General features: G+C 48.6%; 1 protein-coding gene across 2 annotated transcripts in view; it reads left to right on the top strand.

Annotated features, from left to right (window-relative positions):
- Positions 1 to 23103, top strand: part of shrprbck1r (sharpin and rbck1 related) — a 95033-nt gene that overhangs the window by 61871 nt on the left and 10059 nt on the right. For both annotated transcript variants that reach the window (XM_069915133.1, XM_069915134.1), the window contains 2 exons: positions 15547 to 15707; positions 22526 to 22637. In XM_069915133.1, the coding sequence (XP_069771234.1) occupies positions 15547 to 15707; positions 22526 to 22637 (273 nt within the window). The remainder of the gene's footprint in view (positions 1 to 15546; positions 15708 to 22525; positions 22638 to 23103) is intronic.

Raw genomic sequence — 23103 nt, 5'->3', positions numbered from 1 at the left:
GTCCCCTCTCATACTCCTAAACACTTAAATCCTGGCATCTCCACATCTACGAAATCTCTCCTTGAGCGAACTAGTCCTCCCTGCTGTTCAGATCCATATATCCCTTAAGGTCGCCGCACAGTTTGATAGGAGAATTAAGAAGGCCTATGGGATGCTGGGCTTCATTAATAGGGGGATTGAGTTCAGGAGTAGAGAGTTCACGTTGACACACTACAAATCTCTGGTGAGACCACACTTAGAGTATTGTGTTCAATTCTGGTCACCTCATTATAGGAAGGATGTGGAAGCTATGGAGAGGGGGCAGAGGAGATCCACCAGGATCTTACCTGGATTGGGAAACAAGTCTTATGAGGCAAGGTTAGCAGAGCTGGCATGTTTCTCTTTGGAGCGTAGAAGGGTGAAAGGAGACTTGATAGAGGTCTACACGATTATGAGTGGCATTGATAGGGTGGACAGCCAACACCTGCTTCCCAGGGCACGAATAGCAAACACCAGAGGATGTGTGTACAAAGTGAAGGGAGGGAAGTTTAGGGGAGACATCAGGGGTAAGTTTTTTACACACAGAGTTATGGGTGGCATTAGAGGCATTGAAGAGACTCTTGGACAGGGGCTCATGGATGGAAGAATAATAGAGGGTGACGGGGTCAGGAGGTTTGGGTATATATTTTTAAGGAATATTTGAGTTGGCACAACATCAAGGGCCATAGGGCCAGTACTGTACTGTAGTGGTCTATGTACACGATGGGTAAAAATTACGGAAGTTTAAAATTGGTGCACCTTGCTGTTCATTCGCTAATCATGCAATCTCAAGCAACCGGAAGATTTACATATCTGGCATCTACCAATTCAGATAAATGCTGGATACAGGAGTTTTACTGCAGATAAACGCTATCAGGCTTCCTCCTTCGACATTCTCGTTCTCGTTTAATGAGGTGAGATGAGACTTTATTGTCAGATGAACTGAAATTTCTTACTTGCTGCAGCCAAACCAATAAATGTATTGACCTTTTTTTTTCGTCTATGGGCCCCTTAGGGCTCTGCTCAAAGGGAGCCCCCCCCCCATGAAGTAGTCAAGCTAAACATTACAGCACAGGACAGGCCCTTCGGCCTTCGATGTCGTACTGTAGTTCTCAACCTTTTTCTTTCCACTCACAGACCACTGAGTAATCCCTCTGCCGTCGGTGTTCTGTGATCTCATTCAGAAGATCATTCCATTCTGCCACCACTCGCTGAGTGAAAAAGCATCCTCTAATATTTCTCCTAAAGTTTTTCCCCCTTACCCTTAACTCATATCTTCTTGTTCCAACCTCCCCTGCCCTCATGGGAAAGAGTCTGTTTATGTCTAGTCTATCTATTCCTTTCATAATTTTAAATACCTCTATCAAGTCCCCTCTCAGTCGTCTAAGTTCCAATGAATAAAGTCCCAGTCTCCTTAATCTCTCCCTGTAATCCAGATGCTGAAAGCCAGGCAACATCCTTGTAAACCTTCTCTGCACCCTCTCCACCTTATCTATATCCTTTCTATAATTTGGAGACCAGAACTGAGCCCAGTACTCCAAACCTGGCCTCACCAATCCCTAAACAGCTGCAGCATCACCTCCCAGCTCCTATACTCTACACTATGATTTATGAAGGCCAGCATACCATACGCCTTCTTAACCACCCTGTCTACATGGGAATCCACCTTCAATGAACTCTCTACCATAACCCCCAGGTCGCTCTGCTCCTCTTCATGCCTCAATGCCCTCCCCTTAACTGCATATGTCCTATTTCTGGTTATATTTACCGAAATGCAACACCTCACACTTGTCTACATTGAATTCCATCTGCCATCTTTCAGCCCACTCTTCCAAACAAACCAAATCCTTCTGTAATCCAAGAAAATCTACCTCACTATCCACCACTCCCCCTATTTTCATATCATCCGCATATTTGCTTACCCAGTTAACCACACCCTCCTCTAAATCATTAATATAAATGATGAACAACAAGGGACCCAGCACCGATCCCTGAGACACTCCGCTTGTCACAGGCTTACAACCTGACAGACAATTGTCCACCATGACTCTCTGCTGTCTATCTCCCAGCCACCTCTGAACCCATGTCACAATCTCTCTACTAATTCCCAGTGACTGAACCTTCCTTATTAACCTTCCATGTGGAACCTTCTCAAAAGCCTTACTAAAATCCAAATAGGTCACATCCACCGCTCTACCTTCATCCACCTTTTCTGTCACTTCCTCAAAAAACTCAACAAGATTCATCAAACATGACTTTCCTTTTACAAACCCATGCTGGGTGCCCCTAATCAATCCCTGCCTATCCAGATATGCTTATATTCTATCTCGAAGAATACCCTCCATAAACTTCCCCACCACCGAAGTCAAACTTACTGGCCGATAATTACTTGGCCGACACCTACTGCTTTTTTTGAACAATGGAACAACATTTGGAACCCTCCAATCCTGTGGTACCACCCCCTCCTCCAGTGATCTTTGAAAAATCACTGTCAGGGCCCCCGCTATTTGTTCCCTGACCTCCTTTAAAATCCTGGGGAAAATCCCATCAGGACCAGGAGACTTATCCACCTTAATTGACCCTAGAAGCTCCAAAACTCTCGCTTTACTAATCCCTGTCCTTTTCATAACTAAGCCCTTTGCCTCTCTTATCACGTATAGCCCAATGTCCCTTTCCCTCATGAATACAGACGAGAAAATATTGTTCAATATTTCTCCCATCTCATACGGTTCCTGACATAGTTCACTGGTCCCATCATCCAGTGGACCTATTCTATCCTTAACCCTCCTTTTACTGTTCACGTATCTGTAAAAACCCCTTTGTCTTATTAGCTATGGACACCTCATACTTTATTTTTGCCTTTCTAATTTCCCTCTTAAGGTTCTTCCTGCAATCTAAGTAATGACCATACATCTCGTCAATCCCTTGTTTTTTATATTTGGTATAGGCCTCCCTCTTGTCCCGAACCAACTTCTTAATTTCACCAGAAAACCACGGCTCCCTCGAACTTTTAGTCTTCCCTTTCGGCCTGACTGGAACATAAAGATCCTGTACTCTCAAAATCTCACCCCTAAATGCCCCCCAAATTTCCTCTACATCCTTTCCGGCAAAAAGATCAGTCTACACAACTCTGCAAATCCCTTCTCATTTCTCCAAATCTGGCCTTCCCCCACTCGAAGACCTTCAACCTCGAACCCGACCTATCCCTTTCCATCATTAAGTTAAAGCTAATGGATCCATGATCACTGGATCCGAAGTTCTCTCCAACGCTCACCTTCATCACCTTCCCCATTTCATTCCCAAATAACAGATCTAACACTGCTTCCCCTCTAGTTGGCGTCTCAACATATTGCTGCAAAAAGCAATATGTTGAGGTTCACAAGAACGTTCACAAGAACGTTGCCTGATGATGGGGTGGGAGGGGGTTTGGGGAGGTTGGATAAACTGCGGTTGTTTTCTCTGGAGTGTCAGAGGCGGAGGAGGTGATAAAATCAGGAGATGGGGTGAACAGTCAGAGCCTTTTCCCCAGCGTCACACACGAGAGCAGACATTCCCAACAGGGCTGTAGGACTCCCCCTGGGGGCCACAGCACATTGGGGAAGGGGGTCACGGACTGAAGTCATTCGATATCTTTGATGGTTTTTATGAGCAAAAAGTACAGAAAAAAATAACTAAACGTGACTGCTTCATGGGGAAGGGCAGGTCATAAACTTTGAGCAGAGTGTGAGAGCTGTTGGAGACAACGTGTTAAGGTGGGGGGTGGGGAGATTGTGTGGACCAAATATTTTACACAGAGAGTGCTGGCTGCCTCGAATGGGCTGTTGGGCGCAGCGGTGAGGCAGGTACAATCGGAGTGTTGAAGAGGCTTCAAGATGGCCACAGAAATGTGAAAGGGATGGAGGGGCATCGATCAGGGGTGGGGAGCAGAGTTAGAGAGCAGTGTCTAGGGTCCATGGCCACCTAGTTAAGAATGATAAAGATAACAAAGGAAGGATGGAGGTTAAGGTAAAAGGTAGAATAGGGAATATATGTGAGGGTCATTCTCTGAAATGCATGTACTTTAATGCAAGAAGCATCGAGAACAAGGTAGATGAGCTTAGAGCATGGATTGGCACTTGGAATCATAATGTTGTAGCAATTAGTGAGACCTGGCTATAGGAGGGACAGGACTGGCAACTAAATATTCCAGAATACAAATGTTTTAGATGTGATAGAACAGGGGGTAAAAAAGGGGGAGGAGTTGCTCTGCTTGTTAAGGAGGACATTACTGCCGTGAGGTGGCAGGATGGTTTGGAGGGATCATCCAGTGAGGCTGTTTGGGTGGAATTGAGGGGTGGAGGAGGCATGAGGGTACTAATAGGAGTGTATTATAGACCACCAAATGAGCCAAGAAAATTGGAGGAACAAATCTGAAAGGAGATAGCATATTTGTCTAATAAACATAAGGTAGTGATCATGGGAGATTTGAACTTCCCTCACATTGATTGGGATACCCATACAGTTAGAGGGCTGGATGGGCTAGAGTTTGTCAAATGTGTGCAAGATAGTTGTCTTAATCAATACGTAGAGGAACCGACTCGAACGGTGTAATACTGGATCTCCTGTTAGGGAACAAGATAGGTCAGGTGTCTGAGGTTAATGTTGGAGAACAAATTGGGTCTAGTGATCACAACTCTATTAGTTTTAGGGTAGCTTTAGGGAAGAGCAAAGAAGGGCCTAAAGTTGAGGTTCTGGATTGGAGAAAAGCAAATTTTGAAGGAATGAGAATGGATTTGGGGAGTATTGAGTGGGACATGAGGTCAATCAGGAAAGGATGTAAATGAAAAATGGAGAATATTCAAAGAAGAAATTTTGAGAGTACAGAGTTGATATGTCCCAGTGAGGATCAAAGGAATGGCTGGAAGTCATAGGGAGCCTTGGTTTTCGAGGAATATTAGAAATTTGGTTAGGAGAAAAAGGGAGGTGTACAAGAGGTATAAAGAGCAGGGAGCTGAGAAATTGAAGGAGGACTACAAGGAGTGTAGAAGGAATCTTAAGAAAGAAATTAGAAATGCCAAAAAGAGGCACAAAGAGGCTTTGGCAGACAGAGTAAAAATAAATCCAAAGGGTTTCTATAGGTACATTAAAAGTACATTAAAGTAAAAGATTAGTGAGGGATAGAATTGGACCCCTTGTAGATAGCGAGGGTAGGCTGAGTGAGAAGTCAGAGGAAATGGGGGAAATTTTGAATGATTTCTTTGCCTCGGTATTCACTAGGGAAAAAAATGTTGAACGAGTTGAAGTAAAGAAAAATAGTGGGGAGGTCATGAAGCATATAAGGATAACCGAGGAGGTAGTGATGGCTGTGTTGAAAAAGATAAAGGTGGATAAATCTCCGGGACCGGACAAAATATTCCCAAGGACACTCAGGGAGGCTTGTGGACAGATAGTGGGGCCATTAACAGAGATATTTAGGATGTCACTGGCCACGGGGTTAGTGCCAAAGGATTGGAGGGTGGCACATGTGGTTCCGCTGTTTAAGAAAGGGTCCAAATGTAAACCTGGCAATTATAGGCCCGTGAGTCTGACGTCTGTGGTGGGTAAGTTGATGGAAAGTGTTCTGAGGGATGGTACTTACAAATATTTGGAGGTACAGGGATTGATAGGGAGTAATCAGCATGGTTTTGTCAGGGGTTGATCATGCTTGACAAACCTGATTGAGTTTTTCGAGGGGGTTACAAAAATGGTTGATGAGGGGAAAGCTGTGGATGTTGTCTATTTGGACTTTAGTAAAGCTTTTGACAAAGTTCCCCACAGGAGGTTAGGAAAAAAAGTGGAGGCATTAGGTATAAATAAGGAGGTAGTGAAATGGATTCAGCAATGGTTGGATGGGAGGTGTCAGAGAGTAGTGGTAGAAAATTGTTTGTCTAATTGGAGGCCGGTGACTAGTGGAGTTCCTCAGGGTTCGGTCCTGGGTCCACTATTATTTGTTATATATATTAACGATCTGGAAGTAGGGGTGGAGAATTGGATAAGCAAGTTTGCGGATGATACAAAGATTGGTGGCGTTGCGGACAGTGAGGAAGATTACCGTAGATTAAAAGGTGATTTAGGAAGGCTGGAGGTGTGGGCTGAGAAATGGCTGATGGAATTTAATACAGATAAATGTGAGGTGTTACATTTTGGAAAGGCCAATTTAAATAGGTCATATACATTGAATGGTAGGCTATTGAGGAGTGCAGAGTAACAAAGGGATTTAGGAGTTGTGGTAAATAGTACCCTCAAGGCTGATACTCAGGTAGATGGTGTGGTGAAGAAGGCATTTGGAATGTTGGCCTTCATAAAACGGAGTTTTGAATTCAAGAGTAGGGAGGTTATGATGAAATTGTACAAGGCATTGGTGAGGCCAAATTTGGAGACAGTTTTGGTCACCAAATTAGAGGAAAGATATAAACAAAATAGAGAGAGTGCAGAGAAGGTTCACGAGAATGTTGACAGGATTTCAGGGTCTGAGTTACAGGGAAAGGTTGTGCAGACTGGGGCTTTTTTCTCTGGAGCGTAGAAGATTGAGAGGGGACTTAATCGAGGTGTTTAAGATTTTAAAAGGGACAGACAGAGTAAACGTGGATAGGCTTTTTCAATTAAGAAAGGGGGAGATTCAAACTAGAGGACATGGTTTAAGATTGAAGGGGGAAAATGATAAGGGGAACATGAGGGGAAATTTCTTTACGCAGAGGGTGGTGGGGATGTGGAATGAGCTTCCGGCAGACGTGGTCGAGGCGGGATCATTGGTTACATTTAAGGAAAGACTGGATCGTTACATGGATAGGAGGGGACTAGAGGGGTATGGACCGGGTGCTGGTCAGTGGGATTAGGAGAGTGGGGATTTGCTACAGAATGGACTAGTAGGGCCGAACTGGCCTGTTCTGTGCTGTAAGTGGTTATATAGGTGCAAGTGGCAGAGTTTTAGCCTAATTTAGAGTCAGGTTCACCACAAAAACATGGGGTTGTTCGTGAGCTGCTCTGTTCTCTGTTTACCAAAACCAAACCCCCTCACCGGTGTTGAGCAAAGGGAAGATACTGTCTAAGACACAACCCACCCTAACCTGGACCCCAAACCTCACCCTAACGTGGACCCCACACTCACCGTAACCTGGACCCCACACCCCACCCTAAACTGGACTCCACACCTCACCGTAACCATGAACCCCACACCCCACCCTAACCTGGACCCCACACCCCACCCTAACCTGGACCCCACACCCCACCCTAACCTGGACCCCACACTCACCGTAACCATGAACCCCACACCACACCCCATCCTAACCTGGACCCCACACCTTACCGTAACCATGGACCCCACACCCCACCCTAACCTGGACCCCACACCCCACCCTAACCTGGACACCACACCCCACCCTAACCTGGACCCCACACCTCACCGTAACCATGAACCCCATACCCCACCCTAATCTGGACCCACACCTCACCGTAACCTGGACCCAACACCCCACCCTAACCTGGACCCCACATCTCACCCTAACCCTGGACCCCTCATTCTAATCTCAGTCCTAACATCGGAAATATTTTATTGGTTTTAATGGGAAAACCCTTTCTACATGATTTCTATCTGATTACATTTTTCAATTCAGTTCATCGTATATACAGAACATTGATAACTTGGTCACACTGAATTAATCCCAAATTATCGGGCAACCTATCTTGGTCAAAGCTCCGGATTCTGATCTAACGAGAAATTAATGAGAGAATTAAGAAACCCATTTCAGGTCAATAAATTTTTATCTGATTCTATAATGTGACCATTATTCATTATCTACTACAGTCTGGTTTTCTCTACAAATAAAGAATTTTTTTTAAATTTAGATATACAGCAGGGTAACAGACCCTTTTGGCCCACGAGTCCATGCCGCCCAATTTACACCTGATTAATCTACAGCACCCCCCAGTACGTTTCGAACGGTGGGAGGAAACTGGATTCCCTGGGGAAACCCACACAGACATGGGGGAGAATGTACAAGCTCCTTCAGACAGCACGGGATTCGAACCCTGGTCCCAATCACTGGCGCTGTAGAGGCATTGCGCTAACCACTACGCCAACGGTGTCCCCCTTCCAAATGGGAAGTATCACCCACTCGGAACATAGAACCCAGACTTCCCACCAGACCCACATTTCTTCCATTCCTTCCCACCTCCAGGAGGGGCACATGACTCCTACCATGGAGGGACCTTCTATAAAACAGAAATAGGGCCACCCACTGTACAGAGAGTAGAAACTTCCTCCAAGACACCACTGCCTGCTTATTTACAGCGTGGGTCGAGCACTGGCTGATGGGCAGGAAGCAGAGAGTTGGAATACAGGGATCATATTCTGATTGGCTGCCAGTTGCTGGTGGTGACCACAGGGGTCAGTGATGGGGCCGTTTCTTTTTATGTTGCATATTAATGATTTCAATTTTTTAATGCATGGCCTTGTGGCCACGTTTGCAGATGATACGAAGGTCGATGGAGGAGCAGGTAGTGTAGAGGAAACAGGGAGGCTGCAGAAAGACTTGGACCGATGCAGAGAATGGGCAGAGAAGTGGTGAATTAAGTAGAATGTCGGAAAGTGGACGGTCACGCAGTTTGGTGGAAAAAATTAACGGCCGGACTATTTTCCAAATGGGGAGAAAATTGAAAATTCCCAGATGTAAAGGGACCTGAGGGTCCTCATGCAGGAGCCTGAAGGGAAACTTGCAGGTTGAGTCGGTGGTAAAGAAGGTAAATGCAATGTTGGCGTTCACTTCCAGAGGAATTGAGTCTAAGAGCAGGGATGAGATGTTGAGGGTTTATAAGGCCCTGGGGAGGCCTCACATGGAGATTGTGAGCAGTTTTGGGCTCCTCATTGAAGAAAGGATGTGCTGATGTTGGAGGAGGTTCACAAGGATGATTCCGGGAATGAAAGGGTTGTCATGAGGAATGTTTGACAGATCTTGGCCTGAACTCATTGGAATTTAGGAGAATGAAGCGGGATCTCACTGAAACCTTTTGAATGTTGAAAGTCGTGGACAGAGTAGCTGTTGTTTCCCACGGTGAGAGGGTCTAGGGCAAGAGGGCACAACTTCAGGATTGAAGGGCGTCCACTTAGAACAGAGATGAATAGGACTTTCTTCAGCCAGAGGGAGGCGAATCTGTGGGATTTGTTGCCACGGATGATTGTGGAGGTCAGGTTATTGGGTGGATTTAAGGCCGAGATTGATGGGTTCTTGATTAGCCAGGGCATCAAAGGTTATGGGGAAAAGGCCGGGTAGTGGAGCTGGGTGGGAAAATAGATTATCTCTTGATTAAATGGTGGGCCAGTCTCAAAGTTCAGATTGATTGTCGGAGTACATACATGACATCACATACATCCCTGAGATTCTTTTCCTGCGGGCCAGGCAGAATTTCTACTTATTGGTAGTGCTGTTATAGTTTAGTCCTGTCAAGGTACAAGATGTACAACCAAACTACAAAATACAACACCCAGAGAATTGATTAGAGTCACACTAGCGGAAATGAGCAGTAATTCGGGTTGGATAGGCAAGGTCACCTCCCTAATACTGTTGAACCTTATTCAAAGTACAAAGTTACAGAGTACAATATTTAAGGCATTTTGCTGCATTCCTTTGAGGAGATTGTTCTTATTTCTAAAGACAGGAAAATGGTTATCATTGAATTGGCTTTCTTTATAATTAAAAGATATGGAATTATGGCAGACATGATCAAAAGGGGCCTTTAAGACAGGTGTTAGCCTGGCTCTTGGCACATGTAAATGTTGCTTCCCCAGTGATTTTGAATTCCAGACACAGAAAAAAAGCCATCAGTGCCCTTGGTCCTTTCTGCAGGCTTTTGGTGTTTCCAAGCTTTTGGTGCCGTCAGCTTGTGTTTGGGCGGGAACCTGTTTATGAATGGGCTGCGTCTGACAGCTGGTTATGTGTAAGGGCAGGTAATAGGGACCAGGAGATGGCTTTAGGAAGAGGTGATAATGGATAGTTGTCTGTGTGAGTGTCCCAATACCCATTTCACAGCAATCATTTAAAGGTCTACTCTATCTTTCATAATACGGTTATAATAACATCTTAACACTTATACACCAGCACATTCATTTCATTACATTGTCAACCAATACCACAGTGCAAACTGTACTCAAGAAAATAATGCTTATTCAAAAGAGAGAAATGTAAACAAACTGACTGTGCAATACAGAAAATAAATAAATACATATTCAGTAATAAATAAAAGCAAATGAGCCCCTGATTGAGTTTGTCGTTGAGGAGTCTGATGGTGGAGGGGAGGCAGCTGTTCCTGAACCTGGGGGTGCGAGTCTTGTGGCACCGATACCTCTTTCCTGATGGCAGCAGCGAGAACTGAGCGTGAGCTGGGTGGTGTGGATCCTTGATGGTTGTTGCTGCTCTCCGACAGCAGCGTTCCCTGGAGATGTTCTCGATAGTTTTGCCTGTGATGTCCTGGGCTGCGTCCACTACCTTTTGCAGGGCCTTACAGTCAGGGGTATAGGTGCCCCCATCCCAGACTGTGATGCAGCCGGTCAGCACACTTTCCACCACACCTCTGTAGAAATTTGCCAAAATTTGCGATGTGATACCAAACCTCCACAAACTCCTGAGGAAGTAGAGGCACTGATGTGCTTTCTTCACGAGGCCTCAGTGTGTTGGGTCCAGGAAAGATCCTCCGAGATAGTGCCCCCCCCTGCACCATGAACTTAAACCTGCTCACCCTCTCCACCTCTGACCCCCAATGATCACTGGATCGTACACCTTGTGGCGCCATCCCACTAGGCAGCCTGCTTGTAATCCACGTGGCCGGGCAGCCCTGCTTGTAATCCACGCGGCGGGGCAGCCGGCCAAAATGGCGCTGTCGGGGTGGGGGTGGTTCCCCTTCTTCTCAGCGCCGGGCTCAGAAGCCCGCGCTGAGGGACCACGTGATGCCCGAGTGACGTCAGCGTCCCCCAGCGTGGTTCTCACCTAGGTCTGGGCTGAGAGTATAAGTCCAGCCCGGCAGCCAGCAATAAACCAGTTTTCTGCTCACTGAGCTCAACCCATTTGGTTGTGTGTTCTTTCAGTAGAAGTGGAGCTGCCGCTACAATTGGTGACCGTGACTGGTTCAAACGTCTTTGAACCCAACATGAGCGAACCTGGGATCAGTGCTATAGCCGTCAAGGTGCCTGACTTCTGGGTTCAGGAGCCGGAAACCTGGTTCGGCCACATGGAGGCTCAGTTTCACCTCCGCAGATTTCGTCCGACACGACCATATTTTACCATGCCCTGGACCAGGCCACCGCCAAATGTGAGCTGCACCTCGTTCAGCACCTGCCCACCGAAGACAAATACGGGACCATCAAGTGAATGCTCACCTGATCCCTCAGACTATCCAGGCATCAGCATGCCGTTCAGATGCTGCACCTCGACGCCTTGGGGGAGCTGATGGATGAGATGCTCGCACTCATGGGTGATCACACCAACTGCCCACTCTTTGAGCGAATTTTCCTTGACCATCTGCCTGACGACATCTGGCCATTACTGGCCCAAGAGAGTTTTACCGACCTGCGGAAGGTTGCTCAGAAGGCCCAAGTATTATGGCTTTAGTGATTCCCGGATGGTTCGGCAGTCCAGCAGGTCACGAGGCACGGGCATGACCACGCCAAACTTGCCCCTAGCGCTGCGGTAGACCACCCAGCCCCTGCAGGGGCCACCAAGAGCATAACCAGGGGCACGGCATCCGCTCCGGGCCTCTGCTTCTACCACCAGCGGTGGGGAGCCAAGGCTCGGAAGTGTCGTCAGCCCTGATCATTCCAGGGAAACGAGCAGGCTGGCCGCTGTTAATGGCTGCGGCGGCTGGCCAAGGACACAGCCTCCTCTACTTGCGGGACACTGGGGCCCAGATCAGCATCATCCCGGACACGGCCATCGAGTCCAGGAACCAATCAACGCAACTGAGATCCGGTCGATTGGGAACGAGACAGTCCACTTCCAGATCGGCCAGCGAAAGTTCTCGTGGAGGTTCACTGTCTCGTCACTTCCAACCTGGAAGGTTGCCGACTTCCTACTCACCCACGGCCTCCTGGTGAACATTTGAGGTAGGCGCCTGGTAGACGGCTGGACTTTCCAGGCCATTCGCCTCAACGCTTCCCGCACAGAGCAACCGCAGATGGCCACGATCAGCACGCCCAGAGACGAGTTTCATCGAATCCTGGATGAGTTCCCGGCCCTCCTCAAGTCACAGTTCTCTGTTGCCTCACCGCGCCACAGGGTGTTCCCCCACATCCCCACCCAGGGTCCACCGGTTCACGCCAAGGCACGCCGGCTCCCGCCTGACAAGCTCCAGGTGGTGAATGAAGAGTTTTCGCATCTGCTGGAACTGGGGATCATTCAACGCTCTGACAGCCCGTGGGCCTCGCTGCTCCACCTGGTCCTGAAAGCCTCCGGCGGCTGGCGCCCCTGCGGAGACTATCGATGGCTCAACGAGGCGACAGTTCCGACCATTACCCCATCCCTCACATCCAGGACTTTAAGGCCAACCTGCATGGTGCAAGGGTTTTCTCCAAGGTTGACCTGGTGCGCAGGTATCACCAAATCCCGGTGTATGTCCCTGAGGACATACTCAAGACAGCCATCATCACCCCCTTCGGCTTGTTCGAATTCCTTTGCATGCCGTCGGGCTAAAGAACACCGCTCAGACCTTCCAGTGCCTCATGGACTCAGTGGGCAGGGACCTGTATTTCGTCTTCATTTACTTGGATGACATTCTCCTTGTCAGCAGGGATTGGGCGCAACACAAGGCCCACCTGCGCGCCCTCTTCTCCCGGCTGGCCGACTTCGGCCTCACCATCAACCCAGCCAAGTGCCAGTTTGGAAAAGAGTCCATGCAGTTCCTGGGCCATACCATCACACCGAAGGAGCCACGCCTGCCGCTACGAAAGTCTCCGCTATTAAGGAGTTCCCACGCCCGGACAACCTCAAGGGGCTGGAGGAGTTTGTGGGTATGGTCAACTTCTATCACCAATTCATCCCAGGAGCCACGTGCATCATGCAACCACTATTCGCCCTCATCGCAGCCAAGCACAAAACACTCACCTCGACCCCAGAGGCCTGCAGTGCATTCAAGGCCACCAAGGACACCCTCGCAAAGGCTACCATGCTCGCCCACCCGCACACCGACCTGCATATGGCGCACTCCGTCGATGCCTCTGCCACAGCTGTCGGCGCCGTCCTGGAGCAGTAGGTGAATGGACAATGGAAGCTGCTGGCATTCTTCAGCCAGCTTCTCCGCCCACCAGAATGCAAGTATATCGCCTTCGACCGTGAGTTACTGGGCATGTACCTGGCGCTGCAGCATTTCCGCTATTTCTTGGAGGGGTCACTGACCATAAACCCCTCACTCAGGCGCTCGCGATGGCAAAGGATCCCTGGTTGGCCCGCCAGCAGCGTCACCTCTCCACGTCGGAGTCTACCACCCACATTCGGCACAAGGTGGGGAAGGACAACGTGGTCGCCAGTGCACTCTCACGACTGGCCATCTGCGCGCTGACACCCGGCCTCGACTTCGACCACCTTGCCCGAGACCAGAAGTCTGACGAGGAGACGCGTGCCTTCAGGGCCTGCGGTTCCGAGACCATCCGACTCCTAGCAGCTAAGGCACCGTCCTGTGTGATGTCTCCATTTGCACCCAGTGGCCAGTGGTTCCCCAGTAGTGGCGCAGGCAAGTCTTCCATCACATCCACGACCTTTCGCACCCGTCCAACAGGTCCACGGTCCTTATGGTGGCAGAGCAGTTCGTCTGGCATGGGCTACAGAAGCAGATCGCGGGCTGGGCCAGAACGTGCACCCATTGCCAGATGTCCAAGGTGCACAGGCACACCAGGGCGCCTATACAAGAGTTCGAGCACGTTCAGCCACATTCATGTGGACATAGTCGGGCCCTTACCAGTTTCCTGGAGCAACCGTTACTTGTTCACGGTGGTAGACCGCACCACTCGTTGGCCCGAGGCGATCCCGATGCCAGACACCTCCACGAACTCCTGCTCCCGAGCACTGTTGTACGGTTGGGTCACCTGGTTCGGCGTCCCGAATCATCTCACCAGCGATCGGGGTGCCCAGTTCACCTCTGCGCTCTGGGCACAGCTTGCCAACAGGTTGGGAATAGAGCTACACCGCACCACGGCCTATCACCCACAGGCCAATGGGCTGGTAGAGCGTCTGCACCGCCACCTTAAGTCGGCACTTATGTGTCCCGACTGGGTGGACGAACTGCCTTGGGTGCTCCTGGACATCCGCTCCACGCTCAAGGAGGATTTGCAGGCGTCATCAGCTGAGCTGGTCTACGGCGCACCACTGGCACTGCCCCGTGATGCCTGAGTGGCGTCGGCGCCCCCCCAGCTCAGTTCTCAGCCAGGTCTGGGCCTGGAGTATAAGTCCAGCCCGGCATCCAGCAATAAACCAGTTTTCTGCTCACTGAGCTCAACCCGTCTGGTTGTGTGTTCTTTCAGTAGCAGTGTAGCTGCCGCTACAACCTCTGGCTTTCCCTTCCTGGAGTCAACAATCAGCTGCTTGGTTTTGGTGACATTGAGTGCAAGGTTGTTGTTGGTGCACCATTCAGCCAAGTTCTCCATCTCCCTCCTATTGGCTGACTCATCCCCATGCTTTAAACAACCCACTACCGTGGTATCGTCGGCAGATTTGTAGATGGTGTTATTGTCGTACTGAGCCACACAGTCATAGGTGTAAAGTGAGTAGAGCAGGGGGCTAAGAACACAGCCCTGTGGTGCTCCGGTACTGATAAGATTGCGGAGGAGAGGTTCTTACCGACTGATTGTGGTCTGGAGCTGAGGGGGGTGTTGAGTCTTAGGTCTTGGAGTTTGCTGATCAGTTTTGAGGGGATAATGATTGTCCACAAAAAGCATCCAGGTGACGTCGAGGACTTGATGGGCTGAATGGCCTATTTCTGCTCCGATGTTTTATGGACACTGTCAGTGGTGTGATTGGGCAGTGAGCCAGCGGACACAAAGGCAATGATGTGATTGGATGGTGATCCAGTGAACACAGCCAGTGACTGTGATTGGATGTTAATCCAGTTGGCACAAAGGCAGACATGTGTTTGGACACAGCCAGAAATGTGACTGGATGGTGACTCACCCAGTGACTGTGATTGAACTGTGAACCAGTGTACACAGCCAGTGACTGTGATTGGACAGTGAACCAGTGTACACAGCCAGTGACTGTGATTGGACAGTGAACCAGGTTACATAGCCAGTGACTGTGATTGGACAGTGAACCAGGGTACACAGCCAGTGACTGTGATTGGACAGTGAACCAGTGTACACAGCCAGTGACTGTGATTGGACAGTGAACCAGGGTACACAGGCAGTGACTGTGATTGGACAGGCAGCTAGTGGATTATGATTGAATAGTGATCCAGATCACCCAACCAGTGACTGTGATTGGATGGGGATCCAGTGCACACAGCCAGTGACCACGGTTCTTTACCTCTGCCATTTAGGAACTGGAGGAAGAGCGACTCCGGAATTACCAGCAGCTCCTGCAGCTCGACAGTCAGCACCTGGTCCTCAACCAGGAAGCCATGGAGTGCCCCATCTGCCTGTGCAGCGTGGAGCCGGGGGAGGGTGTGGTTCTCCGAGACTGCCTGCACTCCTTCTGCAGGTGAGAGCCGCTTCTCCTCCCTACCTTCCCTTCTCAACACCCCAATGATGTGCTGCAGCTTTGATGGCCTTGCTCGAAGCAGGCAAGACATCTCTGGCAGAGGTACCCCCCCCGCAGGGGCACTGCCAAGGCTGGGATCACTACCCAACCCTTGCAACTAGGACTGGAGGGGGTTGGCCTCCACCAGTGGTTTTCAACCTTTTTCTTTCCACTCAAATCCCACTTTAAGTAATCTCTGTGCCATCGGTGCTCTGATTAGTAAGGGGTTGCTTAAGGTGGGATGTGAGTGGGAAGGGAAGGTTGAGAACCACTGCTCTGGACCCAATAGCTACTGAATTTTGCTTGAGAAAAATGGTCATTTGCCCATTTCCTTTGGAGTTATGAAACCATGCACATAATGAGTCAATGAGGGACGATTAAGACAATGGTTTTTAAATTCATACCACTTTAAGTAATCCCTGTGCCATCAGTTCTCTGTGATTAGTAAGCGATTGCTTAAGGTGGGATGTGGATGGGAAGAAAAAGGTTGAAAACCACTATTTTAATCATCCCTCATTGACTCGTTATGTGCACGGTTTCAGAACTCCAAAGGAAATGGGCCACTGACAATTTTTCTCAAGCAAAATATTTCAGTAACAATTGGGTCTCGAGCAGTGATTCTCAACCTTCCCTTCCCACCCATATCCCACCTTAAGCAACCCCTTACTAATCACAGAGCACCGAGGGCATAGGGATTACTTAAAATGGGTTGTGAGTGGGAAGAAAAAGGTTGAGAACCACTGGCTGACAGGGAGAGGCTGGGACTATTCCACGGAAAAAACACAATGCTGGAGAAACTTAGCAGGTCAAATGGTGGCAAAGATCAACATGGAATCAGAATCAAAGATAAACATGGAATCAGAATCAGGATTTATTGTCTTGAACAAAACACAAGATTTGTTTACGGCAGCGTCACGTGTCAACATTCATATAAACTATCTCACAACAATAAATAAAAATAATGCAGGAAAAGTGAAATAAAGCAAGAATCAGGTGGCAGCGGGGAAGAAGCTGACCTTGTGCCATTGAGTGCTCGTCTTCAGGCTCCTGTACCTTTTTCCCGATGGTTGCAGAGTGAAGAGGGTACGGCCTGGGTGGTGGGGTCCTTGAGGATACGTCCCCTTTTGTAGATGTCCTCGATGGAGTGAGGCCTGGTGCCTGTGATGTTGCAGGCCGAGTAAACAACCCTCTGGAGTTTATTCTTGCCCTGAGAGTTGGCATCTCCATCCCAGGCAGTGATGCAACTGGCTAGAATGCTCTCCACCTGTACAAGCTTACTAGTTTTCAGTGGCATGCCGAATCTCCTCAATCACCTCATGGGCCTTCTTCATGATTGCATTGACATGGAGGCTCCAGGACAGATACTCGGAGATGTTGACACCCAGGAAATTTAAAGTTCTTGACCCTCTCCACTACTGGGCCCTCAATGAGGACTGGGTTGAGTTCTCCTGGCTTCTTCCTGAAGTCCACATTACACAGGTCCACAGCTATATAAAGGACACTGTTTGACCAGCTGAGTTTTCCCCATGTTATGCTTTTACTTCAACGATGGTGTGTGCAGATGCCCCTGTTTTTTAGTCCTCCCTTTAGTGTATGAAACGGAGGGAGGACCTTGTAGAGGTTTTTTGTAAATCAAGAACGATGTGGATAAGACCAGAGAGCGTTCTCCAGGGTAAGGGAGTGTGAAACTACAGGGCACAGGTTCACTCTGAAAAACCTCAAGGGATCTAAGGGGGAAATTGTTTCACAGCAGGGGGTCGGTGTGTGGATTGGACAGCCAGAGGAAAGGGGACAAATAAGATGTTTAGAAGACCTGGATCAAATCTCACCCCATTCTCCGATGCTCCAGGGAATAAGGTCCTCAGCTGTTTAGATTTACAAGAATGGTTTCTGGAATGAGGGGATTAGCACACGAGGAATGTTTGATGGCTCTTGGACTGGACTGCCTGGAGTTCAGAAGAATGAGGGGTGAACTCATGGAAGAACTTCAAACACTTGGACAGAGTAGCTGTGGAAAAGTGGTTTCCCCACGGTGGGAGAGTCAAGGACACAACTTCAGGATTGAAGGGCGCCCCATTTAAAATAGAGATGCGGAGGAATTTCTTTAACCAGACAATGGTGAACCTCTGGAATATGCTACCACGGGTGGCTGCGGAGGCCAGGTCGTTGGGTGTATTTAAGGCAGAGATTAATAGATGTTGGAATAGTCAGTGTATCAAAGGTTATGGGGAGAAGGTAGGGGAGAGGGGCTCAGTGGGAGAATGGATCAGCTCAGGATGGAATGGCAGGGCAGACTTGATGGGCCAAGTGTCCTGCTTCTGCTTATAAATCTAATGGCGGAGGGGAAGAAGCTGTCCTTGTGTCGCTGGGTGTTCGTCTTCAGGCTCCTGTACCTCCTACCTGATGGTAGCAGTGAGAAGAGGGCATAGTCTGGGTGGTGAGGGTCCTGTAGGATAGAGGCTGCTTTCTTGAGACACCCCCTCTTGTAGATGTCTTCGATGGAGTGAAGACTGGTGCCTGTGATGCGTGAGTTCACATCTCTCTGTAGCCTTTTCCTGTCCTGTACATTGGCACCTCCGTACCAGACAGCGATGCAACCAGCCAGGATGCTCTCCATGGTACACCTGTAGAAATTTGGAAATCTTTGGTGACATGGAACCATAGAACATTACAGCACAGAAACAGGTCCCTTAGGCCCTTCTAGTCTGTGCCAAACCATTTTTCTACCTAGTCCCACTGACCTGCTCCATCCCTCTCCCATCCATGTACCTGTCCAAATTCCTCTTAAATGTTAAAATTGAGCCCACATTCACCACTTCAGCTGGCAGCTCGTTCCACATCCCCACCACTCTCTGTGTGAAGACGTTCCCCCCTCACGTTCCCCCTAAACCTTTTCCCCTTTCACCCTTAACCCATGTCCTCTGCTTTGTATCTCACCCACCCTCAGTGGAAAAAGCCTTGCAGGGTGTGCATTGGGACAATTTGTTTTATGGGCAGGATGTAGTAGAGAGATGGAAGTCTTTTAAAGATCAGATTTTGAGAGTGCAAAAGCTTTATGTTCCTGTTAGGTTAAAAGGAGGGGCAAAAGGTTTGAGAGAGCCGTGGTTTTCAAGGAATATTGGAAACTTGGTTCGAAGAAAAAGGGAGGCGTACATTAGATATAAGAAGCATGGAGTTAAGGAGATGTTTGAAAGATACATTGAATGTAAGAGGAATCTTAAGAGAGGAATTAGGAAAGCTAAAAGAAGGTACGAGAAAACTATGGCAAGCAGGGTGAAAACTAATCCAAAAGAGTTCTACAAATATGTTAATGGTAAGAGGAAAGCTAGAGACAAAATTGGTCCCTTAGAAAATCAGAGCGGAAAACTGTGTGTGGAGCCTAGAGAAATGGGGGAGATATTGAACAGTTTCTTTTCTTCGGTATTCACTAAGGAGAAGGATATTGGGAGATGTGAGATAAAAAAAGCAAATTGGGTAAATATGGGGAATATAGAGATTACAAAAGGTGTAGTTTTAAGGCTTTTGAAGAATATAAAGGTGGATAAGTCTCCGGGACCAGACGGGATCTTCCCCAGGACATTGAGAGAAGTGAAGGAGGAAATAGCAGAGGCTCTGGCGGTAATTTTCCAAATGTCATTAGATATGGGGATAGTGCCGGAGGATTGGCGCATTGCGCATGTGGTTCCGTTATTTAAAAAGGGTTCAAGGAGGAAGCCTGGCAACTATCGGCCTGTAAGTTTGACGTCTGTGGTAGGTAAATTAATGGAGAAAATTCTTAGAGATAGTACTTATAAACATCTGGATAGACAGGGTCTGATCAGGAGCACTCAACATGGATTTGTGGGAGGAAGGTCATGTTTGACCAATCTGATTGAATTTTTTGAAGAGGTGACTAGGAATGTGGATGAGGGTAGCGCAGTGGATGTTGTCTATATGGACTTCAGTAAGGCCTTCGATAAGGTACCACATGGAAGGTTAGTTAGGAAGGTGCAGTCTTTAGGTATAAATTTTGAGATAGTCAAATGGATTGAACATTGGCTGAAAGGGAGAGGCCAGAGAGTGGTAGGGGAAAATTGTCTCAGGTTGGAGGCCGGTGATCAATGGTGTGCCTCAGGGATCTGTATTGGGCCCATTGTTGTTCGTTATATACATTAATGATCTAGATGATGGGGTGGTGAATTGGATTAGTAAATATGCAGACGATACTAAGATAGGTGGAATAGTGGATAATGAAGAAGGTTTTCAAGGATTGCAGATGGATTTAGGCTGCTTAGAAAAGTGGGCTGAAAAATGGCAGATGGAATTTAACGCTGATAAGTGTGAGGTGCTTCATTTTGGTAAGAAGAATCAGAACAGGACATACGTGGTAAATGGGAGAGCATTGAGGAATACAGAAGAGCAGAAAGATTTAGGAGTAACGGTACATCGTTCCCTGAAGGTAGAAACTCACGTGAATAGGGTGGTGAAGAAGGCTTTTAGTATGCTGGCCTTTATCAATCATTGCATGGAATATAGGAGTTGGGAGGTGATGTTGAGATTGTATAAGACGTTGGTGCGGCCTAATTTGGAGTTCTGTGTGCAGTTCTGGTCGCCTAATTATAGGAAGGATATAAACAGAGTGGAGAGAGTGCAGAGAAGGTTTACCAGAATGTTGCCTGGGTTTAAGCATCTAGAGTATAGGGAGAGATTGGACGGATTAGGTCTTTATTCTTTGGAGCGTAGAAGGTTGAGAGGGGATTTGATAGAAGTATTTAAGATTATGAAAGGGATAGACAGAGTGGATGTGGATAGACTATTTCCGTTAAGAGGAGGAAAGATTAAAACAAGAGGACATGAGTTAAGAATTAAGGGGCAGAGGTTTAGAGGTAACATGAGGGGGAACTTCTTTACTCAGAGAGTGGTAGCCGTGTGGAATGAGCTTCCGGGAGAAATAGTGGCGGCGGAGTCAATTGTATTATTTAAGAAAAGGTTGGACAGGTATATGGATGAGAAGAAGATGGAGGGTTATGGGCATTGTGCAGGGAGGTGGGACTAGAAAGGGGTGTTTGGTTCGGTGTGGACTAGAAGGGCCTAATGGCCTGTTTCCGTGCTGTAATTGTTATGTTATGTTATATGTTATGTTACTCTGTCTGTCCCCCTCATAATTTTCAATACCTCAATCAAATCTCCCCTCATCCTTCTACACTGCAGGATAAAGTCCTAACCTGTTGAACCTTTCCCTGTAACTATGTTAAGTTTCACTGTATCTGTATCTGCACCAGCAGGCCATAAGATATAGGTGCAGAAGTAGCCATTTGGCCCATCAAGTCTGCTCCTCCATTCCATTGGGAGCTGATCTTTTCTCCCACTCCCCGTAACCTTTGATACCCTGACTAATCTCTGCCTTAAATACACCCAGCAACCTGGCCTCCATGCAGCAAATTCCAGAGGTTGGCCGATCCCTGGCTACAGAAATTCAAGATCACGTTTATAATCAACTGACTGTCCAAGTACAATTAAAATACCCGTTATCCAGAATTCAAGCAACCAGAGCCTAAAGCACCGTAAAAGAAATTGTGGATAAAAAGTAGGAAAGTTTAAAATTGGTGTGCCCCCCGGGCAGTCAATTCGCCAATCACGCAACATGCAATCTCAAGCAACCGGCAAATTCAATCATCTGGCATTTAACAATCCTCACAGGTGCTGGATACTGGGGGTTTTGCTGAACCACCCGACGAAACAGCATTTTCCATACATGCAAACACACATCGAGACATAACACACAGACAGACAGGCCATTCATATGCAGAACGTGTGTGTATAGACAGGAGGGTTGCGGAGAGTTTGTGTTCATTCAGTTGTCCAGCAGTCAGGCCGTGGGAATTCATCCGCATTTCAGTTTAAAATGGGCGCTCTTCAATCTTGAAATGGGGGCACTGCCAGAACCGCTGTAATGGTACCACTACCGGGAGAGCGGGGAGTGGAGACACAGCGCTCCCATGGGGTCCAAGCGCCGGTCCGTCTGCTGTCAGCTCCATACAGGCTTTGAACAGCCCGTTAAAGGAGCCAACGGTGGTTTTATTTAAAATCCCGTGACCGCGGGGACTGCACCCAAGATGGCAGCGCCTACAATCGGCAGCAGCCATGAAGGGGTTGCGGACTCCGGGGAAGCAGGAGACTGGTGCAGGGCACTAAGAAACAGAGAGACCATCGTCTGAGAAGGAGATGACCCACTCAACGGTGTCCACGGCCGGCAGACCAGCGAGGTGGTTCAGCGGCTGATGGACCCACACGGGTTGCGGGCGACTTGCGGTCGGGGGGGACCCGCACGGGCTTGTGGAGACCGGTTCATTGGGAACCAGAGCAGGGCAAGAAGGGCTCCCGAAGGGGCCTCGGTCGCTGAGGGCTCCCTGATTGTGTGGGATGTTTGGATCTGGAGCTCAGGTTGCCGATAGATCGAACAGGAGTCTGTGTGGCTGCGGGGATCCACGGACACTCAGTGACTGTGGGTGGGGGTGGGGGGGGGAACTCTCTTTTGCTTCTCTTCCTGTAAGGGGCACTGATGGAGACACCTTGTTGGCATTGGCAGTTCACACAGTGTTGTTATAGCACTAGAGACCCGGGTTCGGATCTGGCGCCATGTAAGGAGCTCGTACACTCTCCCCATGTCTACGCAAATTTCCTCCGGGTGCTCCGGTTTCCTCCCACCCTTAAAACATACCAGTCAATTGGGTGTAATTTGGCAGCATGGGCTTGTGGGCCGGAAGGACCTGTTATCGTCTGCCTGTTATGTGGTACAGAGAATGCCTGAAGCAGCTGATTCAGACCTGTGCTGATCCTCAAGTGGCCTGTCCCTATCGGGACAACAGTTACACCTGCGACAGCAAACTTCAGGACCGTGAGATCCGAGCGGTGAGTGAACCTGGGTCGGGCGAGTCAGAGTGGTGCAGCTCAGGAACAGGCCCTTGTCCCACCATGTCCATGCTATCCAGCTGTCAGGTTTCAGAGATCACCAACAGTCCTAAACCCCAGGAGATCTCTGCTCACCCATATGAGCCAGCCCACCTCCCTGCCGCAGCCTGGACAATCTTCACGTCCCCTATTCTCCCAGGGCGGTGTCACGGCAAGGCCAATACCCCGAGCACCTACTCCACCTGCACCCTTTCCATCACCTCGCCCCCAGCAAACACTCGACGTCTCACTGTGGGTCTGCATCCAAGACTCCTGACCCTTCTGGATCTCCCCGAGATTGGGCAGGGTGGGCCAGGGTGTAAGTGATAGATTCAAATCCCCTGACACTTCAACCATCAGCCGGCTGACCTGTTATGTCCATAAAACAGAAATGGGCTGTTAAGCGATCGATTAGACACTTAAATCT

The sequence above is a fragment of the Narcine bancroftii genome, chromosome 1 (genome assembly GCF_036971445.1).
Source record: "Narcine bancroftii isolate sNarBan1 chromosome 1, sNarBan1.hap1, whole genome shotgun sequence".
In the NCBI taxonomy this organism is placed as follows: domain Eukaryota; kingdom Metazoa; phylum Chordata; class Chondrichthyes; order Torpediniformes; family Narcinidae; genus Narcine; species Narcine bancroftii.
This window is presented reverse-complemented; position numbering and strand designations above follow the sequence as displayed.